This window comes from Aulostomus chinensis, chromosome 5 (assembly GCF_037954235.1).
Source record: "Aulostomus chinensis isolate RoL2024-O1b breed Wild chromosome 5, RoL_Achi_v1.0, whole genome shotgun sequence".
Lineage (NCBI taxonomy): Eukaryota > Metazoa > Chordata > Actinopteri > Syngnathiformes > Aulostomidae > Aulostomus > Aulostomus chinensis.
The window spans coordinates 29256045-29278909 of NC_141324.1; the positions used below are offsets into that span (position 1 = coordinate 29256045).

The 22865-nt window shown below is 45.3% G+C and overlaps 1 protein-coding gene and 1 long non-coding RNA gene across 15 annotated transcripts in view; both read left to right on the top strand.

The window, feature by feature from the left end:
• LOC147262100 (uncharacterized) overlaps positions 1-3211 on the top strand; it is a 254235-nt gene extending 251024 nt beyond the window's left edge. Inside the window, exon 9 of the long non-coding RNA XR_015115966.1 lies at positions 3020-3211. This is a non-coding gene — a long non-coding RNA (uncharacterized LOC147262100). The remainder of the gene's footprint in view (positions 1-3019) is intronic.
• A 1804-nt stretch (positions 3212-5015) lies between these two features.
• pard3ab (par-3 family cell polarity regulator alpha, b) overlaps positions 5016-22865 on the top strand; it is a 226785-nt gene continuing 208935 nt past the window's right edge. For all 14 annotated transcript variants that reach the window (XM_086204487.1, XM_086204489.1, XM_086204488.1 and 11 more), the window contains exon 1: positions 5016-5428. In XM_086204487.1, the coding sequence (XP_086060613.1) occupies positions 5309-5428 (120 nt within the window). In that variant the 5' untranslated portion in view covers positions 5016-5308. The remainder of the gene's footprint in view (positions 5429-22865) is intronic.

Sequence of the window (22865 nt, forward strand, 5' to 3'; positions counted from 1 at the left end):
CATTATTCTAACTGTCATCTCATCATTCTACCTGTCACCTCAGTCATTCTGACTGTCATCTCATCATTCTACCTGTCATCTCAGTCATTCTGTCATCTCATTATTCTAACTGTCATCTCATTATTCTAACTGTCATCTCATCATTCTACCTGTCACCTCAGTCATTCTGACTGTCATCTCATCATTCTACCTGTCATCTCATCATTCTACCTGTCATCTCATCATTCCATCAGTCACCTCAGTTATTCTGACTGTCATCTCATCATTCCACCTGTCAACTCAGTCATTCTACCTGTCATCTCATCATTCTACCTGTCATCTCATCATTCTACCTGTCACCTCAGTCATTCTGTCATCTCATTATTCTAACTGTCATCTCATCATTCTACATGTCACCTCAGTTATTCTGACTGTCATCTCATCATTCTACCTGTCACCTCAGTTATTCTGACTGTCATCTCATCATTCTACCTGTCATCTCATTATTCTGACTGTCATCTCATCATTATACCTGTCACCTCAGTCATTCTACTTGTCATCTCATTATTCTGTCACCTCAGTCATTCTACTTGTCATCTCATTATTCTAACTGTCACCTCAGTTATTCTGACTGTCATCTCATCATTCCACCTGTCACCTCAGTCATTCTGTCATCTCATTATTCTAACTTTCATCTCATTATTCTACCTGTCACCTCAGTTATTCTAACTGTCATCTCATCATTCTACCTGTCACCTCAGTTATTCTGACTGTCATCCCATCATTCTACCTGTCATCTCATCATTCTACCTGTCATCTCATTATTCTAACTGTCATCTCATTATTCTAACTGTCATCTCATCATTCTACAGGTCACCTCAGTTATTCTGACTGTCATCTCATCATTATACCTGTCACCTCAGTCATTCTGACTGTCATCTCATCGTTCTACCTGTCCCCTCACAATTGTTGAGATAATCAAAACTAACAGATTTCTTCCATTTGTCGTTAGCTGTTCAACCGTGTTTTAATATTTTAACACAAAGTATTTTTATTGTCCTCGATATTCTGACCAAATGATGGAGCCGTCAACACAATCAGATTACATTTCTGGCCTCATCGCTCCCTCTCATCCATCTTCTCAGCGAATCCTCCAGTCAGAGGATGGGGGAGGCTCCAGATGGTCGGATACCAGCAGCAGAAGGGGGACCCAGTGGGACCACAAAGGTCTTGACAGCAGGGAGCCAAAATCTGACCCAGGGCCAGACAGCTCTTTAGCACAAAATTAGTGTGGGATGAGCGCATGACACAAAGATGTGATGTTAATACCATCAAAGACGTATTCAGGGATCCACTGTGGCCTTTGCAGCTCCCTGATTTAATTCCAATGATTCCACAGCCTCCCAGGAAAGCTGAGCGCCGTGTTGTCGAGGCTGCATCACCTCAAACGACTTACACATCAGTCTAAGCCACAAGTCAAATCAAGACCCAGAAGGGATTTGTGTTGCTGTTGTTGTTTTCTGAGGTTAAATTCTCAAACCAAAAAGGAATAAATCATATTTTTTTACAACAAAATGCATCCACACAGAAACTCAGTGACCTTGCGCCCTTTAAAAAATTTATTTCTATTTCAAAATAAGATCTCAAAACCAGTTTTGATTTAACAATATGAAGGATATAAGCTGACATTTTACTTGGGGGGGGGGGGCATCTTGGTACAATACTGAACTGGAAAAATAAATAAAAACTCCATTGATTTTATAGTGGATGAATAGGATTAATAGCGATAACAGAACCAGATTTAGACTTTTGACCGTTTTATTATTAATATTATTGTTATTATAATATTTGATGTAAAAGCTATCAGTGATGAACCAATCAAGGAAAAGTTCAGTTGTTTGCAAAGGGGAAGCCCTTGTTAGTGGTACTGACCACCACTAGAGGCCGCCACTGACTCAAATATGAAGAACTCTTGAGAATCAAACAGACATTTTTGACCCTGAGCATGAATTAATCCTAATGAAAGAGTGCATCAGCGAGTTCATCTATTTCAAACCCTGAAAAAGAACGTGGAAGCAGGCTGCGCGGCGGTCATAAACAGCTGGAGAGAAATGATTTATGTGGCTGTGAGGTCAATTAGGTATCAACTACACATAGAACTGGTGAAATATGTAGTTAAAGGGAGTCGAAGAGCGAAAGTGAAGCACACAAACATGTCAACAAAGCGTCTGAAGTTACTGCAAGCAGCTCCAACAGTTCCAGCTGCTGCACTGATTTTGAAAATAACGTAAACGCACCTTGTTAAGTGCTCCAGAGACGGTCTGGGCTCATCTCAGCACTTGTTTTTAACAAAATGTTTGTTCAGTGTCTCAATGGACAACAGCCGACTAAAAACAGTGGAAACGCAAATGTTGGCTTTTAATGAAAGGCATGATAAAAGATGTTCCTTTGTCTGAAGAATGGAGACTGACTGAACTAAGATGAAGCCCGCAGTGATTTCGTGTCAGTTTATGAAATATAAAGCAGATTTTACAGGCTCTGTCTGGCGAACCTTGCAAAAGGTCTGCTCCTCGGTCAAGCAAATGGATCAGAACATGAAGTAAAAGTACCCGCCGTTGTACTGGTGTGATTGTATGTTTCTCTGTGTTTCTTGTGTTAAAACCACCGTGAACGTTTGCTGGAGTTCTCGCGCTCTGCGTGTCTGACGTCGTTTGATCTGCCACTGCAGCTGGTGGCTGGTGGCCACTGCGCCTCCAGCTGTGTGAGGAGTTAAAATAACCTCGCAGCTGCATGCTTGCTCACACACACACACACACACACACACACACACACACACACACACACACTACATACTTTGAACATCACTAGCTGTGGTGTTTTGCTCTGATTGTCTCTACACTTGAATCACATCTGTGTTTCTGCTGATTATCCTAGTTAAGATGATTAACGGATGTGTTTTATGAGAAGAAGCAGGAGAGGATGAGGAGGAGGGGAGGAGAGGGGAGGATGTAAGATGTCTCACACTGATCTCGTCCCTCAGTTCTGCTGCAAACATGTTCCCTCCATCTACGTGGCCCATGTGCTGATCATCTGTCCCTGAAGGCCAGTCACACCCGAGGAGTTGAAACCAGGACTGAGACCTTCCAGTGGTTTCAGTGACTGCCGCTGCTGCTTCCTCTTGTCTCTGGTCACCTTCAGAGTACAGATCCAGATTTGTAAATTTTGCATTTTTCACCGCTTATAATTTGGGGGGGGGGGGGGGGGTCCGGTCTCAGACCTGGACGGGGGACATAGAGGAGCGCTGAGGAGCTCTGGAGGGTCAAGAGTGTGAGTGTCGCTGGGGTGAAGGAGGGAAGGACAGAGTCTGACTGGAGGACTGGTGGAGGTGTGAACGTCCTCGGTGAAACCTGAAGATGCAGGCCTGCAGGCTGAAGTTTAATCCTGTGTTTGTACTCGCAGTAGCGAGAAGTAACAGTATTTTTACTCGAGTGCTGTAATACAGTGCAAAGTTGAGGTGTCTTACTTGAGTATTTGCATTTGAGGGAGTTTTGAGTTGTCACTCCACTCTTTTTCTAATGGTACATTTGTTACACACAGTACTTCAAAACAAAACTCTCAAGCAGGCTTGAATAAAATACTACAAACTGTGTCTGAGCACCAAATTTCCAGATACTACGACAAGAAGCTCAGAGTCTTCATTGTACTTTTTACTTTGAAGGTAAACTTCTTACATAGAAAACACGTTAAACCTGATACACAACTTCAACCTGACCTTTGGAGGTCAAGCTTTGGAATACAAAGCATCATACAGTATGTATACTTTTACTTCTGATACTGCAGATACTGCTATTACAGGTAGTATAATTTTGTATGGAAACATTTACTTTTACAGGAGTATTATTCCATCCAAGCATTTGTTCTTTTATTTAAGTTGAACTGTGTACTTCCAAGGATTTGATTGTGGTAATTTATTTGTCAGCACAACAATATGAGATACAAATTATAGTATTTTTAAGAGTATTGTTGTATACTACAGCACAGTACCTGTGTAGGGATACTTTTTAAATAATTAAGTGTCGTTAGCCAAAAGAAAACTCTTACCAGAACTCTTCTTCTACGAGCAAATCTAGAACCTCGTCTTCACCTGACTTGTAGTTTTAAAACTAAACGATTTGACCTGCGTTCAACTTTCTATCCTCCTGATGACAGATTTTATCACTGTATTGATTGCAGTACTACTTCATCATACTGTCCTCTGTGTATGTATGCCTTTCCTCAGGATTTACAATCTGTAACCCCCCTACTGATGCCTTCACTTGCTGCTCGTAAACTGTACAATCAAGCTTTTATTTGTCCTCCACAGGAATCTTTCCCAGAGTACATGTTGAGGTACTCTGTATTTGAGTAATAAAGTTTAAGGAGACTTTGTACTTTTCACTCCACTGAATTTCAAAGTAAATATTCTACTTTTCACTCCACTACATTCCTCTGTAGTTACTAGTTACACTGAAGAATACTTTTACTTTTGAAGCTTCAAGAGGACACAGCAGGACTGCACACAACATTCAGAGGTCAGGAACTGAACGCTCCCATGCACCAGAATACACAAATACCCTGTATAATGTGTACTTTTACTCTTGATACGCAAGTAAACATGATATGATACGCTTACCTACTTTGACTTGTGCAGAATTTTAAAACGTAGACTTTAACCAGAATACTTTTTTTTTTTTTTAAATCTGGGTACTTCTACTTCTAGTAAAGCAGAAGACTACTTCTATGAATACTATTACTAATACGTCTAGTAAAGTAGAAGAACTGCATACTTATTCCTCCACTGAGGACAAAAAAACTAAACAAAACAGATCAGGAGAGAACAACAACAACAACAACAAAAATTCCCATTTGGGGCCACATTTGCCTGCAGCGTAGCTTTGGGCTGGATGTTGAACATCGTCGATTCCCAGTCGTCCCTGAAGGCACCACGTGACCGAGCGTTAACTCGGTACAGAGAGAGAGAGAGAGAGAGAGGGAGGGAGGAGGGAAGGAAGGAGAGTGAGTGACTGAGTGTGTGTGTGTGTGTGTGTGAGAGAGAGAGAAGCTAAACAGGTGGTCTGAAAACACGCAGGAAACAATGTCGTCTGGCGGGGAGAAGCGGAAAGACGCTTAGTCCTCGTCTCGGATCGGGAATATCGGGACAACCGCGGGAGCCGAACAAACAAAAACCCATGCTCCTTTTGGACTTCCAAACGGATTTCTCCTCCTCCTCCTCCTCCTCCTCTTCCTCCTCCACTCCAGATAATCTGGACGAGCTCTCCCGCACTGAACGATGAAAGTGACGGTGTGTTTCGGCCGGACCCGGGTGGTGGTGCCGTGCGGGGACGGGAATATCAAGGTGCACACCCTCATCCAGCAGGCTGTCATGAGGTACAAGAAGGCGATCGCCAAGGTGAGACGCGGGCGGCGACTTCTCTTTCTGGCGGCTTTTGTTTTCCCTGGAAACAAAATTGCGGCGTCCTGAGGGGCTCTGCGGGCCAACATGGCGCAAACTTGGGAGCAGTTGCACAGAAGCCTGCGTGATTTGCTCCACGGCTCTCGTTTTGTGGTTGTAAACATTCAGTTTAGCTTCACTTTATTAGCATCCAACCCCCTCTTGTTTGTGCGTGTTGTTGTTGCCCGTCTGCCGCTGCTGGTTCTTTCAAAGAACTACGCACCGCCATTGTGGTTCTTCTGCCTGTAAACCCCCTCAAACTTTCCCCCGGGGTTCTTAAAAGCACAGCAGTGCCCCGTTTTTCTGAGTTCCAAAGTGTGGGACCGGAGTTTGGAAGCGCGTCTGCAGGGCTGCCAGCCTCGGGTCTCGCCTCTGGAACTCGCTAGGAGAGATTAGCTTCCTAGCGAGTTAGCAGGACGCCAAACTCCAGGATGAAACTTCGCCATCAAGTACAAAAAAAAGACTGGCAGCAGACTCGGTAGCTCGTGCTCTGTGTAGAGGATTTGCAAGAATAAAACGGTAAAACAAAACTATTTATGTTTTGAACTTTTGGGGAGCCGTCCGTGGTGGCTAGCTAGCAGGCGAGCGAGGACTACTGATGCGGTCAACCGGGGATGTTGGAGCAGGAGGGCGCAGAGCTCGGATAAGTCGCGTTTGGGTTACATTACGAAGGAGAAAGCTCCGGTATCGGAGGGACGGAGGCTTGGACTTGACTCCTAAACCCCGCAGATAACGCTGGACCTATCCTAGCATGATGTTGAGGTAGCAGGAGATGACCTTTGACCTGCTGCATGTGCATCTTTTAGCCTGCAGGTCCAAGAGCTGAAGTGAAGTTCTAATGTGCTGCAGTTCTTAAAACTAATGTGACTCTGGGAAGTTAAATGAGTAATTAGATTAAAAAAACAAAAAACAAAACAAAAACTTGTATCAGAGATGCACAATACTGCAGTTTTTGGGAGCTGATATGTACTTTGACAGTATTATCTGTGTAGAACAAGTTCAAATGGCAAAATACAGTCCTGGAAAAGCTCTCAAGGTATAAGTGAAGCCTGAAAGTTCGGTAGAACTTTGTGGAATTTGCGTCTCAAATACCACCACGTTTGATTCAGACCGACTGAGAAAAACCTCTTCTGGTTTATCCCGGTGCATGCGTCTGTTGAATTTCCACGTGGATCCTGTCAGTCACCCTTTTTCTGAACGCTTTTCCAAATGTTCAAACATTCCTGAACAGGAATAAGCGGAGGAAAATGGATGGATGAGTAGCGCTTGGTGTGTTTCCTCCTCGACTGTGGCCCGTAAGTCAGAGGGAAGTCTCAGTGCCGCTCTTATCTCCTTCCATCTTGGAGGTTCTTTATCAGGCGATCTTTGGTGGGCCGAAGCAGCTCGCAGTCTCTTTCAGGGTTCCTTTGAGGAATTAACAGAACTTTGGTGGCTCTCATCTGCAGAACATAACAGTAAATGATGTTTTTTTTGTTTGTATTGTTTCTAATCTTTGTATCGTAGTGCCGAGCTTCAGCACCGAGATGTTTATTTTGTCACAGTAATTTCTCCCATCATTCACCAGAAAGTCCAAATGCACTGCTGCTTGTGTAAGAACCCTAAATTTGGCCGACAGTCTCTTCCCTTGTAACTTGAGATTACATAATTCATGTCCACATTTTAGGTCTCACTCTTTTAAGTTGACAGCTTCAAGTACTGATTCCTAAAATATCATACAATTGGTGATAAAGCCCGGAGGCCGCAGGGCTGAGCTGGAGGAGGATTTACTGCCATCGGAACACGGGCGTCCTCACGCGCTCGTCTGGCTCCTCTGGGCTGAACCGGGAACATCAGCTGGTTTGTTCCAAGTCATTTAAGCAAGTCGCTCATCAGTTATTCGTCATATTTATTATTTAAAAACCAAGGTAGCGGCGTAGATGTTGGGATGGAGCCCTCGTTTAAGGTGCAGATGTGTCTAAGCAGATATTCAGCCATGGTGAATAATGAATGCTTTGGTCTCCCATGTGCCAACATGAAGTCGGTCTGTCTGATTGTAATGATAGTGACCTAGAAGTCATCCAGCACCCTCCTCCGCCTTGAATAATTCAGCGTGAGCAGGCAGAGGAGTCTCAGTAGTTGAGAGGCAGGTAGGACGGGCTAATAATAGCGACCCTTGCAGAACAACTCTTCACTTGTAACGCGACGACTCGTCCCGGCGAAACTTTGGACTTCGGTTGTCCTGGTCCGTATCCGTTTGTCCTGCCAGATCCAGAAGGAGCGCCTCGCTCTCTGAGAGAAGTCGGCTTGTAGCAACTTTTAAGATTGCTGCACATCACCATTTCAGTTTCATGTGACAACAGTAAATGTGGGTGATGGTGCACGAGAGTCGAAACGGCCTGTAAAGTTGTCACTTATTACCCAGACTGAGGAGGTTGTGTTGTCAGTGGCGGTTTTCTCCCCGCTAGCAGGATCTCTCTGAATCTACCAGGAGCCGAGTAGCATGGACCAGAGAAGGGGACATTAAAGACCCGGGCAGAGTCACTTAACACGGTGAAAAATGGCCATTTTTTTGCATTGAGTTTGGTTGAATTGAGCCTGGCGCAGGTACCTGGTGGTCTGCCTCACCTCGGTGTTTGAGGTTTAAACATGAAACTCTAAGCTTGCTTGAAAACTGGGAGACGTGCAAGGAACCTGAAGTTTTCCTTCTGAGCATGAAGGCACAAATGCTGCAGAAATGGTTTTATTGTTTGTTTTTGTAAAAGATTTTTTTAAATTGGTATTTATTTATTTAATAAAGTCAAATATAGTCATTTTGGAAACGTCGCTAAACAAATTCTTACTTTGGAAATGACTCTTATAAGGTTGTTTATCTCTGTGTCAAAGTACAAAATCTCCAAATTAGCAGTATTTTACCGAAATACTGGAATCACACTGTGTTGACACTACGAACGCCTCAGGTGTTTGCAGGACTGGATGAAGTCATAGTTGCATCTGACCCACATTTCTGATTTGCTACTTTTATGTTATTAACAGGAAAAAAAGGTTTTGAAGTCTTAAGTCGGGGGTTTTGTCGCTGACTGCTGTTGCTCGGTGTCAGGTGAGTTGAGCCTGTGGGCCGCAAACGAGGTCGCGTATTGGCTTTTCTCCAGTTTTCTTCAAGCTCCTCATCAACGCTTTACACCAAACAAAACCTGCTGCTCCAGAAAGCATCTTTCTCCTCGTCTCAGACGTTTGCTCAGCGCCGCCTCCCCTCAGAGGCTTCGTCATCTCACCCGGCAACAGTTTGTCTCTGCTCGTGTTGAAGATCGCAGCTTTTTGGGGGGGGGGTTACCCGCCTTAATAAGAGGCCCAAATTTAGGCAGGGTGTTTTCTCCTGCCTGGAGTGTTTGCATGGACCTTCTTGTAACTTCCCCTGTCATTAGAGAGGAATGCTTCCTGCTGCGTCGCTGGCAGAGAGAGAGAGAGAGAGAGAGAGAAAAACGGTCCACTTTGCTCTAAACCATCTCGTAACTGAGGAGTTAGAAAGATGAGGCCACTTGGACGAGCGTCTCCGACGGGAAACGGACTGGGACTCGAGAGAGGCACCAGTGTGGAAGAGCCCGAGGAGTGGAGCAGCGTCAGATGATCCTCCACGGCTCTTTTTCCTCCCACAGATTATTGGGTAGCTTCTCACTTAATGTTCACCCCTTCGACTAAGTGTGGCAAGAATTTAAAAATGACACTCTGTGACTGGAAAACTGTCTGGTGGTTTCACGCTCCAAACCATCAAGTGACCTAAGAGTTGGCATATCCCAAAAAAAAAACAAAAAAAATCATTAAATTTGTCTGTTCCTGACAGTTCCTGAAGCTCCGAAGCCTCCGGGGGGATATCAGGTGTCGGGGTGGTTGTACCCGCAGAGCACGCTGCACATTTCCATTCAGTTCCACACTGCAGGAGTTTCCGTTGTAGAAGGCTGGATTATTGTCCCCTGAGTGGACTGTTGAGGCCGGCAGACCATTCATGACTTTGACTTGTGGCAGACAATAGGAGCAGGTGTCTGCTGCCGGCCCGGTTAGTAAGGAAGTGTTCTGAAGCCCAGGAAAGAAAATTGTGCGATGTTGTGGCTCACTGCTTCAGACGTGAATGCTAATAATTGCACCGTTAGCTAGTGATGCTCACATGATTGCGTAGGTGCATTTTATTTTCAATTCATAGTCAATTGTGTGATGATTGTCTTGCTTCTGCTGGCGATCAGGAATTCATTTTATACTTTGTTTAAAATAAAGAGGAGTAAAACCTCAGTTTAAAAGTTTTTTAAATCTGGTGTGTTCGTGTGTTCGTTATGGCTGTGGCACAGACGCCACTTTTTTGGGGGGGGGGGGGTCGTCCGTGTGTCATTTTCTGAACGCTGTCCCTCTCTTTTGCTTTTTTGATATATTTTGTAAATATGAAGCTTGTTCCGTCCACGAGAATAAGCAGTTATGTCGTAAATAAAAGTGATGAAACCAACCCGTAATCGTGTATTGGTGAGAGACGCCACCGAGCAGCCGTAGTAATCACCATGGAAGAAAAACCCGGATAAAAAGGTGGAGGGAGCGGTTCAGGGCTACCGAATGGAGGAAGCTGCTTTTGAGGTTGCTGCTGTTTCACCGCGGTTTTGATGAGGTGCTTGGATGTCGTGCAGCTGCAGCAGGACTCGGTTTATTTCCCGTATCCAGTAGCCAAGTACTGGCTTCCTGTTTTCAGCGAAACGGTGCTCATTTGAACCCGAACCATGAGGTTGTGCTGAACCTAGCCGGATCGTGCTAAAATGTGTTGTGTCAGAGGGCCAGAACAAAGCGACTTGTATGGAAGAGTTGCCTGACAAATATTAACTTGGTGTCAAGGAAGAACTGATGTAGGATTTGTTGGTCACAGGTCAAAGTCGCTGAGACGCCAGCAAACATGTTTCTGATGTTGTGAACGTGTATTTCTCACCAGGCCGTATTAGGATTTACCTCAGAATTGTACCAATGAAGTCAAGAATGAAACAAGACTCTGCTGTCGGATGTCACTGTGCCTGTAAAACAACAACAACAACAAAACATATTTTTGGCCACAACTAAATAAACCATGAGAGCTATGACAAAGTGTCGCAAAAATATCTAATACATAGAACTATGAGGCGATGGCGTTTCACACTCCAGAGCTCAACTTCAGCGTAAGGCAAAATTCACTCTACTGGTCGTGATTCAAGGCCATCTCGTAATTCGCTTCGTCAAAAATGTGGGCGTTCTGTTCACAGGACGTGCGGTGTACAACCACGAGGCGATCATTTACTTTAATATCATGATTTAATTCTAATCTGCTGCAATGTGTGTGCCCAAGAGATATTCTACAAGTCCTTTGTCAAAGACTGTTTTTAATCAGTGTACAGGAGCCTTTGATGGCGGTCAGGCCCTGGAGAGAGAGGGAGATCCTACACACTGAGAGAGTTAATCAGTACAACTGCAAAAGCAGTGGTTCGCCACTAGAAATGGACCACAATTTCAAAGGAGGGAACCCGCGTGTTTGATGTTGGATCCGTTTTGTTCTAAAAAGCAACATAATTGCATGTTTGAGTTTATTCATGAAGACTCAGACACGACACGATGATGATGATGATGATGAGGAGGAGGAAGAGGAAGAGGAAGGATTGAAGCTGTGAGTGCCATTTACATACGCGCGAGAAACTGAGTACAGCATTCACGCAGTATCTCTGCACGGGTTGTAAAGCCGAGTCATACCCCATCACACAACCCAGCGGCTAACGAGAGCAGAGGAGGTTGTTAGTTGATGAGTTTTGTGTCTGTTTTTTTTTTATTCGTGAGCGTCACAAACGCAGACAACGCAGCTGAGAGGAGTGAGAGGCGTCACCAGAAAAACACCAGAGTGTCGTCTTGTGGCCGTTTGTCTTCTTGGACGTAGTATTGTGCTGTGGTATTTTAGTGGTTTACAGGTATATATATTTTGTTCCGAACAATATTTGAGTTGCCGCTTGCGTGCACTCTGAGTTGAATTTCTGGCTGAGGTGACAAAAAAGTTGCGGAGGCTTCAGGTGGAGGTGGTCAGCTGTCAAACTCCCACCGTACGTCGCATGTTGGTCTGAGATGAAGCGCCGACGTGTGGCTGTGTCTGGCTTGAATGTTGATGAAACCCGACCCTGATGTTGCAGGTAAAATCCAGGTGTTAGTCAGCTTTTTGGGGGGGGCGGGCGAGATACTAAACTCAAGTGTTTAGTTCAGGTAACTGCAAGTGTGATTGCGCTGCAGGTGCGATACCTCATGTGGGGGCGTGAGCACCAATAACTTTCCAGCTCATCTGTTTGATCCTGATGTCACCAGGCTGTACCAGCTAGAGGCTCCTGCTTCCAAAACCAGCACAGTGCAGGATTAAAAGCTTCACCGATGATCCCCGGGCCGCTGACTTTGCCCTTGACCGAAGTACCGTGAAAAATGACCTAAAACGTAACCTGGCACAGCATTTCATTTCCCAAAGATGTCAGTTAGAGGATCGCTTGAATGGATTACGCAAAAATTAGGCATGCGATCGTTCCAGAAATATCAGGGCGCAGTGGCTTCATGTTCACTTTGTTCTCCATGCTTTAAGAGCTCTTATAACTTTGGTCTGAACAATGACGAACTCAAGGCGTTGTGGCTAATTACTGACTGGAAAAAAATAAAGGTTCAGAACTGTTTCACAGCTTGAATTTTAGAAAAGGGCGATGATTTCACTGACGAGCCACAAGCTGTGCTATTATTACTGTTATTATTACTGCCACCATATTATTATGGCTAAGGGCACGAGTTGTTTTTCACAGTTTTGGTGTTTCACAGTTGATGATGCTTGCAGTACTCTCCTACCCACTGTGTGTCCTGAATGGGTTGTGCTGAACAATGTGTAAAAAAAGAAAGAAAGAAAAAGACACTAAAATAACACTTAAATTGTTTTCTTTTATTTTGAAAATACTGTATTAAAGGTTAGTTTGTTCCACTTAGTCTCACAGCCCCCCCCCCCCCCCAGTAGTTGGTACAGCCTGTAGTATATTCTGCAATAAAACGTCAACATAAGTTTGTTTCCACATGACGTTCAGTCTTTGCCCATAAGCTGCAGCAGGCTCTCCATGCCACAGCCAAGCGGTACCGTCTGTGCAGGGAGAGTTGCAGAACTGCCTGAGTCACTGTTCTCCCAGGAGTGGGGGGAACCGAATCATTTGCAGAGCAGCTGTTTGGGCCTGTTAGTGCAGAAAAGAGAGAAATGGATGTGAAGGAGGAGGCTGCAGAGTTGGTGGGAGGGCCAGTGCTCTCCTCCTGGGCTGCAGTTTGAGATGTTGGGCTTGCGTGCAAGTGCTGACGTTTGGTAGCCGACGAATACTTAAACCTTCCCGCCAAGTCGGGCTCGCACACCTTGAATTTTCTATGTTCCTACGCAATTCAACTGTGTACAGATCAAACCCAGGTTTGAGAACGTTTACACGTGAGTCGTGATAATGGCCGGTATTCTCAGACCTGATAGACATCGTATTAACGCATGAACGTGAGGAACGGAGGAAGATGAGCTTCCAAACGTCGACCCTTCCATCGACGGGTGACCCGCTCCACCTCCTGAGCCTCCTTGAACATTACATGCAGCCGCCATACCGTGGATGGGTCATGTTAAGGTTATGAGTCTACAAGCAGGATCTCTAAATTTCAAGTCATACCCAACTGTATATATACTGATATCACGTTGAAATACATGATAACTACTCAGGGTTTGATCTTAGCGCTAGCATGGTAGCCTGAGGCTAGTACAGACGGCAAAGGGTGCGTACAGATTTTCCCCAGCTAGTCTGAGGAGCTGGTGCACTTAGAAAAATTTTTTTTTGGAATAAATCATCACTTTCCTTCTCAAAAAAATCTCCCCTTCTGAAACAGAGAAGCAACTTTCAGTACCGTGTATGATTTTTTTTTTTTTTTAAGCAAAGTCACAGCCTGTTGAATCCAAAAATGTCAATCATTGTGAAGTAAGCTCGTGCAATTAGCAACTCGCTAGCACAGGGAGAAGTTGTGATCCACCCCTGGATGAATGCGGCGTGTCGCTGAACTCTGGAGGGCGATGGGTGACGGGGGCAGGAGGGCTGCCAGGATGGCGGTTAATGAGCCTGGATATAAGACTTAACAACACCTAGTGCATAAGTGGTTTACTGAGTGCTATGAAAACAGATTACTCAGCTGACTGGCATGGATCCAGTCAGCTGAGCATTGGCACCCCAACCATGTGCACCAAAGCTGGTTACATATGGCGCTGGATGCTGAAGCAGACAAAGCCGACTGGCAGCAGCCTACTGGATGCTTCAGAAAGGATCGCCAGGACTTGGAAGTTACGATCACAGGCTGGTGTTTTGAGGTCAATTCAGTTTTTCCTTTTTTTGCTTCAGCTGGAGACTTTCTTCCATAAACAAAGGAAGCTCCTGAATGTAAACTGTCGAGGGGAAAAAAGGATCAAGAAGCTTATAATTTGTGTTAACAACGTCTTGGTCGACCTTTGCTGTCCGTCTGGACCGGCACGTCTCCTCACGCCTGTGTGAGCTAAACGGTGCTCAGGAACTCGGTGAAATTGCTTTCATTATAGAAAGCACATTTAACTCCATCCGACTCTTAATATCTTTAAATAGGACTCTTTGAGTCACATCCAATAGTTTCCAAAAGCTTCCATGATTTAAAACATGTCGCACTTCAAAAGGGTTACCGTGGAATAGAAACTCGCCAGTTTGTTATTGAGGTTATTAGTCATTTGAGTGATTTGCTTCCAGGACAGTGTCGGTCCTTGTGTCAGGAACACTGTGCAGTATTCACCTTTTTATTTTCAGGCGTTTCCGAGATGTCTCAGGTTGATTAACTCAGGCGTTTTGTGGTCTGAGCCGTGGCAGCGCTGAAATGGTCCCAACTGATAGTTACACTAAGCCCTCCAAGCAGAACCTGGGGAGTCATCAACTCTCCCACAATGAACAAGGAGGTCACGAAGAGCAGACGTTGTTGCCGAGACCTTGCTCAAAGGAACAATGCTCTCTTTGGATGACTGGCCGCCGTGGTTATTTTATGTCGGCGCTCCGAGAAGGAAAAGAATGAACTTTTCAACCAGGTTTTATGAGTGAACTGGTCTGTGGACTGACTCCAGGGTCCGATTCACAGCCTGAGTCACATCAGCGTCACTGAAAACCTCTGTGGGTTCAAACCTGTCCGACTTCTGGCTGAAGTCACTGTGGTGGTGCCACTGCATAAAGAAGACTTTTGCCTCTGGAATTGGCTGTCGTGTAATTATAACAAGTATTTCAATGGAATTATGAATCAGAATCACACATTCTGAAGTACCAGAAACAGTTTCTGGAAACGCTGCAACTTTCAAAACCCCCATATTTGCAAATATGGAGGCATTTGTGGTCACGCAAAGTGAGTTTTGTATATATTTTTTTTCAATAAATGTACAAAAACAGACGACGTACCCCTCTTGAACCCTCGTGACTTGCCAGGTGCCGTCTCAGATATTCCTACACTTTGTCCCCCACACAGCAGCAACATGGCCGACGCCAGCTGGCACGAGAAAAACACGTACAGCTCAACCAAAGTTGTTCTGAAATGCAGTGACTGAGGGGAAACGTGACTCCTGGCGTTGAGCTGAACAGCAGAAATGAGGAGTAACGACAGAGACGTCACCTCGGCTCACTTTCACCTTGATCTTCATTCCTGGTGGTTGCTGGCAGCGTTAGAACTGATAGAAATAATAAGCAAAACCATGAAATGATACAGTCCCTGAGTGTTTGTATGCATTTACCAACCCCGCCAAAAACGTCACATGTTGTAGCTCCCACGCTATCAAGCACGCATCCAGACACCCTGATGGGGGGCACTTGAGCAAGAACCGGTCCTCCCTGCTCCCCTCCCCCATCTGCTGTATCTGTTATTAGATATCGGCTAAATGTAACATGAATATACTCTTGTACTCAGCCCGCTGGCTGCCCTTCGTCCACCCGTGGACAGACGCTAACTGAGAGCCGGGGACTCGCTGTGTGAGGAGTACAGGGACGGGATTGTCGCCTCGGAATGTTGAACAAACGGCATCACAGCTCTGATGTACTGCTGCTCTCAGTCCAGACTGGAGGGAGATTTGATTGAATTACAAGACGTGATATTGTTCTGCTGCTCTCTCTTCTGCAGCGGTGGCCCAGATCCTTTATTTATTCTCTGGTGTCAGAACCTCATTGTTTAGATGCTTGTTTATTATTTTCTTCCGCCCGTCTCTGAAATTCTGGCAAGGCGGTGCCTGCTTGAGCTCAGACATTTTATTAATTTGCTCCTCATGCTAAGCCCGTGGTCATCGCCAAGCTAATTGCTCGCAGCTAAGTGGCAAAAATGGTGGTTTAGTGATGCGAAGAATTAAATTTCAATGGTCACGCGGTATAGCATGTTCCCATGGCAACGCAGATGCATTTCTAACGGCGTTGACAAGATTCTTTCTGAAAAATGGCGATACTCAAAAGACAAGTGTGAGGCGTAGATTGGAAAAGCACATGCTGCTCAGAGGATTGAGGAGGCTACATTAGCATAACCCAAATGATTTATGAGTCTAGATTAATGATGTCTCTTCAAATTGAATCCTCTACTTTGGCTGATGAGGCTTTGTCTCCTAAATATAGGACAGGCCGGGCCAGAGCTCTGCCTCTGACAGATAGATGATTATTGGCCTCTGGGCGGAGGAGAGGCGTCAGGTCTTGAACTTCATTCTTCAGCTGGGAGGGTTGCTGTCAGCTGATGTGATCAGCGTGGACTCTCAAAGGCGATCTGGTCCTCTTGCACCCTTAAATTGTTTTACAGCAAGATTAAGCTGGTGCGATATCTTGAGTACAGCTATTATTATTATTATTATTATTATTCTTATCTTCCATAACAGGCACAAGGCCTGCAGGAGGTGCAGTGTTTGTTAAAGGCAAAATGTGTGTCAAAATAAATGGAGTATTGTGGCGCTGCAGCGACGTCCCAGCCTACAAATGGATTTTCTACAGACTGAAGAAAACATTTTTGTTCCAGATCCCAGCCAGACTCATTCCTTTATCATTTCAATGTTTTGCTATTAATTGGCAGGCACGCCAGCAGCTGCAGATGTGAAGTACTGCAGTGTCAACTCTGGAGTTTGTGTTCCACATGTGTGCTCAGTGCATCAGTGTTCGCCAGGGAACAGTGGTACTGGTGTGTTGTTTTTGCAGACACTTATTGAGCATACACACACACACACACACACACACACACACACACGCCAGTAGACGGCAAAGGAGGATCATATGATTCATTTAAGGCAGCACAATTAATCAAAATTTAATCGAAATAGGACTGCTGCAATATTTATATCCCAGGAAGGCACAATATTTGTGAGCTCCTTAAATATGGTGGCGCTGCAGAGACGTCCTGCCTTCACCGTATGCAGACTTGAGAAATCTGCTGTGATACAGATCTCCAGGAAAACCACACGTCGTCATTTTAATGAAAATGAGAACAATTGAAAGATTAACATGGGCTCTCATATCGCCAACTCTATTAAAATCAGTCAGCAATGATCACAGTTGGAGATTTTTCCAAAATCGCGCAGCAATAATTCATTTACTTCCACCAGTGAGTTGGTGCTTTTGTTCCCATTCTACTTCTCGCCGGATTTCACGAAAACTTTGAGGTAGATTTCTTCCCACAAACCTGGTGGAGCACGGCGTCTGTGGACAAAGAGATTCTGCCGAGTTTTTGGACGGATCTGCTAAACATGGCCACGTAGCCGCACCGTGGTTCAAACGCCGTCCAGTCTCAATCTTGACCCTTTTTTCTTCTCAGATGTCGAAAAAAGAGATTTTGCAGACGAGCGATGTAAGCTGACCGGTGAGGGTCAGGCTGCAACAACGCTGAACTTGCGTGTTGATCTTGCTGTTGTGTGTTAACCAGCTTTTCACAGGTGTCTTGGTCTTTGGATCAGTGACTATCAACAGCACCTCCCAGCTGGGCTGTTATTACAGTAGCTAACACACCAGTACTGCCAGTGCAACATGTTGATATCTGCCCACTGGTTTTACACGACAGTCCCATTTCCCTCAGTTTATGATAATGAAAGCAAGGCTTTGATTTCCTGCCACCTCCATGATTCCAGCCCTTTATTCTCTCCTGGGTGTGTTTCTGACATGACTGGTCTGCACTTGTCAGACTGCGGCCTGCACACTGATCAAAATTTAACCCTTCACACAGCAAGGCTGTGAAATCATGGAAAAATCTAGGATTTAGATTTTCATAAAAACCCAGTAGCGCAGTGATATCAGGTCTGTACAGCAAGAGCCACCAATAGACTCATGATTTAGCCTCACGGAGGCCATCAAGAACCGGTTCCAGTAGAGAACTGATGGAAAAACCTCAGATCCATCAGCAGTTGTAGGCCTCTGTTTCTCTGACACTTGCAGAGCAACGTTGCTGGACTTGTGACAAGAGGCTGAAACTCCCCACGAAGAAACAGGACGGTAGCGGGCACGATGGAGACAGTGATGCTCATTCCACACAACGGTACCACCGGTTCCCCACTGAGCAGCACGTCTGATACGATGATGAATATTCTATATCATATGAGCAACTCGTCTCACGAAGAAAACCCCAAATGGAAATAAATGCTGTTGAATTATTCCCTCGTGCAGTCGTCAAGCTGGTGACACTGTTGCTACACTGCCTGTTTCAATTGATCAGAAATCAATCAGGGAATCGATAAAGAATCCAAGCAATCAGCGGACAGGATGATGGCATTGGTATCAGTAGAATCTTGTCAGGTGGCTTCACTAGTGGCTGCATAGATTCCTGAGGAAAGGAGGCCCAGAGGAGATCCTCTCATCCCAGCGTGGGATTCTTGCAGTTTCTGCCAGCTGGAGCAACAAGCTCAGACCGACTGTCGCTGAACAGGAAAAACTGCTTTGTGACTGACCAGCTGATGATGCAAGACTCACCGTATCTCCCTCCTGCAGGAAACTGTGCTCTTCTTTCCTGTCAACAAGACTTAGTTCTGTAGACTTTGGCCTGCTGGTGTCTGAAAAGCTCCCATCTGTGCTCAGAACTGTCACAAGTTACACGCAGTTTCAGATTACAGCTGATCTGGTGAGCATCACTCACTCACCTCAAGAGCCCATCCAAGCGTGTGTGTGGAGGAATGTCAGAGTGTTGGAGAGAACAAACAAAACAGAGCTTTTTTTTTTCTTTTTTCTGGGTTAAGATTAAAAGTTCACTATGGCCTCTCTGCAGACTCCAGATCTGCACAGCTGATGAAACAAAACTGCATGTGGTGTGCAGAAGAAACAAAAATCTGATTCCCTTTTCAAAGTTGTGGTTGATGGGGAGGAAAAAACAGTTTAGCGAAAAGGTTTTTCCCTCTGCCACATTGTTGTTGTTGTTTTTTTTCTTTTGTGAAAAGGGGACAATTTAAGGATCTGGAAACCCCTTTTGGGAATATTCAGAAACTCCTATTCTGCAAAAATTGCTAAACTTTATCTTCATCTTCAGACAGCAGTCAACATGTCCAATACTTGCTGTCGTGAAGGACGAGTTGCAACTTACCCAACGTGAAGTCAAGCCTGAAATTGGTTGTTGCAGTCAATAATCATCCTGATCAGTTCTAGCAGGACCCCTGGAGTATGTTGTCACATCAGTGACAGACTGGTGCCGTGTGTAGATCGTCGTGGTTACCTCTTCTTCTACTGTTTGTCACGGCCTTGGCTAACTTAGCCTGTACCGCCATCTTCTGAAAACATTTCATTGCCTAGAATTCACTCATTGAATTGTCACAGTTCTCTGAAAACTGGCATGATGATTTCATGGAACTCCTAGGTAGAGCAGCTGTGGTGTTGCTGCAGCGGCCTGGGAGACGGTGTGAACCCCAGCACACCTTGAGCTGGTTCCTGCTTCAGCTGCTGGGGCTGAGAAGACTCGCATCAGGAGCCAAAGTTGAGCTCGTCTGGCGGTGGTGCAGCTGCAGATGCTAAAGCACCAACATGTCTGCCGTTCAGCTCTTCGGTGCGATGGTTTCTTGGTCTTGTGACGTGACTCTGGCTGTTGCTGACATCCCTGCCCAGATGGGATTGATTTAGTGGTTCGGAGGAGGAGAGCTTTCCTTTTCCTTTCTTTGGTCATTAGTATGTAGGGAGTCGCCAGTGAGGAAGTGCAGTGACTCCACCAGCTGGACTGTCAGGCACCAGGAACGTTTAACACATCCAGTATGAATGCAAAGGAAAAATAATTTACAACCTGACTCAGCTGCAAAGCAGAAGAGTTTGTTTTATTGCCAATAAACAGAAGTGGAAGAAGGAACAGTGGACGGTGGAAATCCTAGAGGGAAGTGAGTGAACTGGCCTTCGATGTGCTTTACTGGGATGTCTGAAACGCGGTTTAATGAAGTATAAAGTATAGTAAACATTCTGAGGTTGTTTGGTGAAATGGAAACTCGATGTTCTGCTCAAGCGAGGCAGTATAAAGCTGACAGAGGCGGCCCCATAATTGCCCTAAACCAGAAATATTTTTTGGCCATAACAAAGGGAATGACATCAGCGGTACTGTGGCGTAAGATCGTCAGAAGGAACCTGAGATTTTAGCAGCTATTTCATTAGAAGTTGGATTCACCAAACTCAAGGAGGCGCGTGCTTGTTTAGACTGACGGCAGATTATCATGGAGGAGCTGCTGTTGGGGGAAAGTGAGTCGCATACATGTTGTTGGATCAGAATCTTCTGAATTATGCTCCAGCTGCATGAAATGCCTTGTTGCTGGCTTCATGGAGTGTCACAGTCCTGGGGCTCCTCCCCCTGAGTCCACGAGTCAGATAACGTGCCCGTTAAAAGCTGTAGAGGGAGTATTCGTATTCCTCAGGAAGCCGAAAACCTTGATTGCTCCGATAGCGGAGTTTTGTTCGTCTTTGAGCTCTTCTCTCTCTCACACGCTTTCATCCTCTTAATATTTGTCCTGCGTGGACAGCTCTCAGAATGACTTGATGTTTCGTTTTTTTCCGCTCGGGGGGTCAGAGGCGGCGAAGGACCTTTGCAGGATGAGAAGGTCCCTGTGTGAATGGAGGGTTCCAGGTTTGGCACGACTGCATCTTTTGACATGACAAGACAAGATTGTGTGTGTGTTTGGCTCTCAAGCTTAAGCTCTCACACACGAATTAGGGCACCAAACCCAACTTGCCTGGCATTTCAAAGAGGAGGCCATTTGTCTGACACAAATGCCCCATTTGTCCTGTCTTGATTCGTGGTTGGTGAGCTCAGATTCTCAGCGCACCTCTCCAGAGCGTAGATGCACAACCCTCTCACCTCCATAAAGGTCTTTACACACTGTTTGTAATTTGTGCACCATGAATACATGAATGTCATGTGACAGCGAAGCAAAGGCATCAGCTGGTCAACTCAGAAATGATGTCACAACCCAGGCTTGACTTGAGTTATGAGGGCCCGGATGTGCAAGGGTTGTTGTTGTATGCATTTGTTGATGATTGGTGTGTATTTGTCTGTCTTTGTACCCCTCAGCCTGAGCTCAGACTGAAACCAAGCATACACACTTCCAGCTTGTGTTGCTTGATTTACATTTAAAGTGACTGTAGCTTCAAAGTCACACGCCCTACTTATTTCCCCAATTACATGCCCGCCGCAGCGCCCCGGCCTGCTGCGTCACAACAAGAAAACCCTGGAGGCGTTCCCATGGCTGCTCCCACACCGTTTCTGGACCTCAGACAAATGGCCAGATTCCGTACTGACTCGATCATCCAGCTCACAGATGACGGTGGAATCCCTCTCATCGTCGTCCCGGCCACTGAAGTAGAGCGCGCATGTCCGGGCCGCTTAGCCTCTGATCAGCCAAAGCTGCCTGGGTTGTTGTCGAGCCGACAGTCTGAGGTGGTAAAAGCAAGAAACGACACAGTTCTGCCTCACATGGTCTTCTTAGATTGTTGCTGACATCTTTTTATTTCTGCTGTATGAAAAAAAATGTAAAGGTCAGAGGATTCAGTTACAAAGAAAAATGTCATTCAGACCGAATCAAACGAGGGTTCGTTCACTCATGCAAAACCCGGGGAAGTCACAGAATATTAAATAACAGGGTTTTTTTTTTTTTGTTTTTTGGTCCTTGAAAAGTTTTGAACAGAAATTTTGTGTGGAACCTTCCTTCACGAATACCTTTTGTAACATATTTGGTGGTAAATTTTGACATTTGATGTTTATTTTTCATGGATAAACCGGTCATGTGAATGGAATGTTGGGTCCTGGAAACGTTCCTCGCTGGTGTGGGAGAGTCACAGAAATGTATCGGTAAGAGAGTGTATGAACCCTTTCATTCTGCTTCTGTTGATTTGTGTTAGGAGGAGAAATATCTCTTTATTACAGAGAAACCAAGACGGCCACCACAGAAGTCTGGGTTGAATAATTGTCCTCCTCCCTCTCCGTCAGTCTGAAGCTCAGTCAGAGCTCAGGGTCCAGCGAGGCTTTGTGAAAGCCTGGCATGGAGACAGATGCTGCAAATACCTCTATCTTCACCATCCAGGCTTGATGGATGGAAAAAGCCTTGGCCCTGCCAAAGATCGTGATGGCTTGTGCCTGAGTTCCAGCTGGTTCTCTATAAACAGAACATGAAATATTGTCCGTTTCACCGCTTGTTTTCTGTTCTTATTTTTAGAGAGGATTACTCCGGCTTTGGAGGCACACGAATGCAAGCTTAGGCCAATTTTGACATAACTGCATTCAGAACGAACACGCTTCTGTGGCCGATTCAGCCGTGTCTGAGTTGTATACATTTCTAAACGATGCACAGCTGACGTGTGTGTGTGTGTGTGTGTGTGTGTGTGTGTGTGTGTGTGTGTTTGTGTGTGTATGGACTGAAGAGGCAACGCAGCAAAAACACCTACGTGTCTCATTTTCTGGGGAACTGCAGATGTTAAGACTTCAACCTTTTTTGCTTGACAACTTTGTCAGCTTATCAGAATTGTTTTTCCCCCTCCAATCAGATCAGTTTGTGGTGTCTCATCGGATTAGCAGTATCATACTTGTACATGTACTCACTGCTCATGTACATGTTCATGCATGTGTATCACTTGGAGAGGTTCTAATCTACACAAATCTGATGGGGAATTAAATCGTTGTCCACTTGCATGAGGCGGAGATCAGCAACACGATGCCTGCAGGCGGTCACATGACCCTGCTCATGTATTCGTTCTCAGCCTCAGGTGCATGGGGTCCTCCAAGCAGAGGAATTCCAGGAGGAAGGAAGGAACTAGTTGCTGTTGTGTCTTCATCCGTATCAGCGGAATCCTTTATTTACTTAAAATGTGTCTCCTTTTCTTTTCTTTGCCAAGGTACATTTCAGCGCTCTGACCCAGATGCCAGATAGAACCTG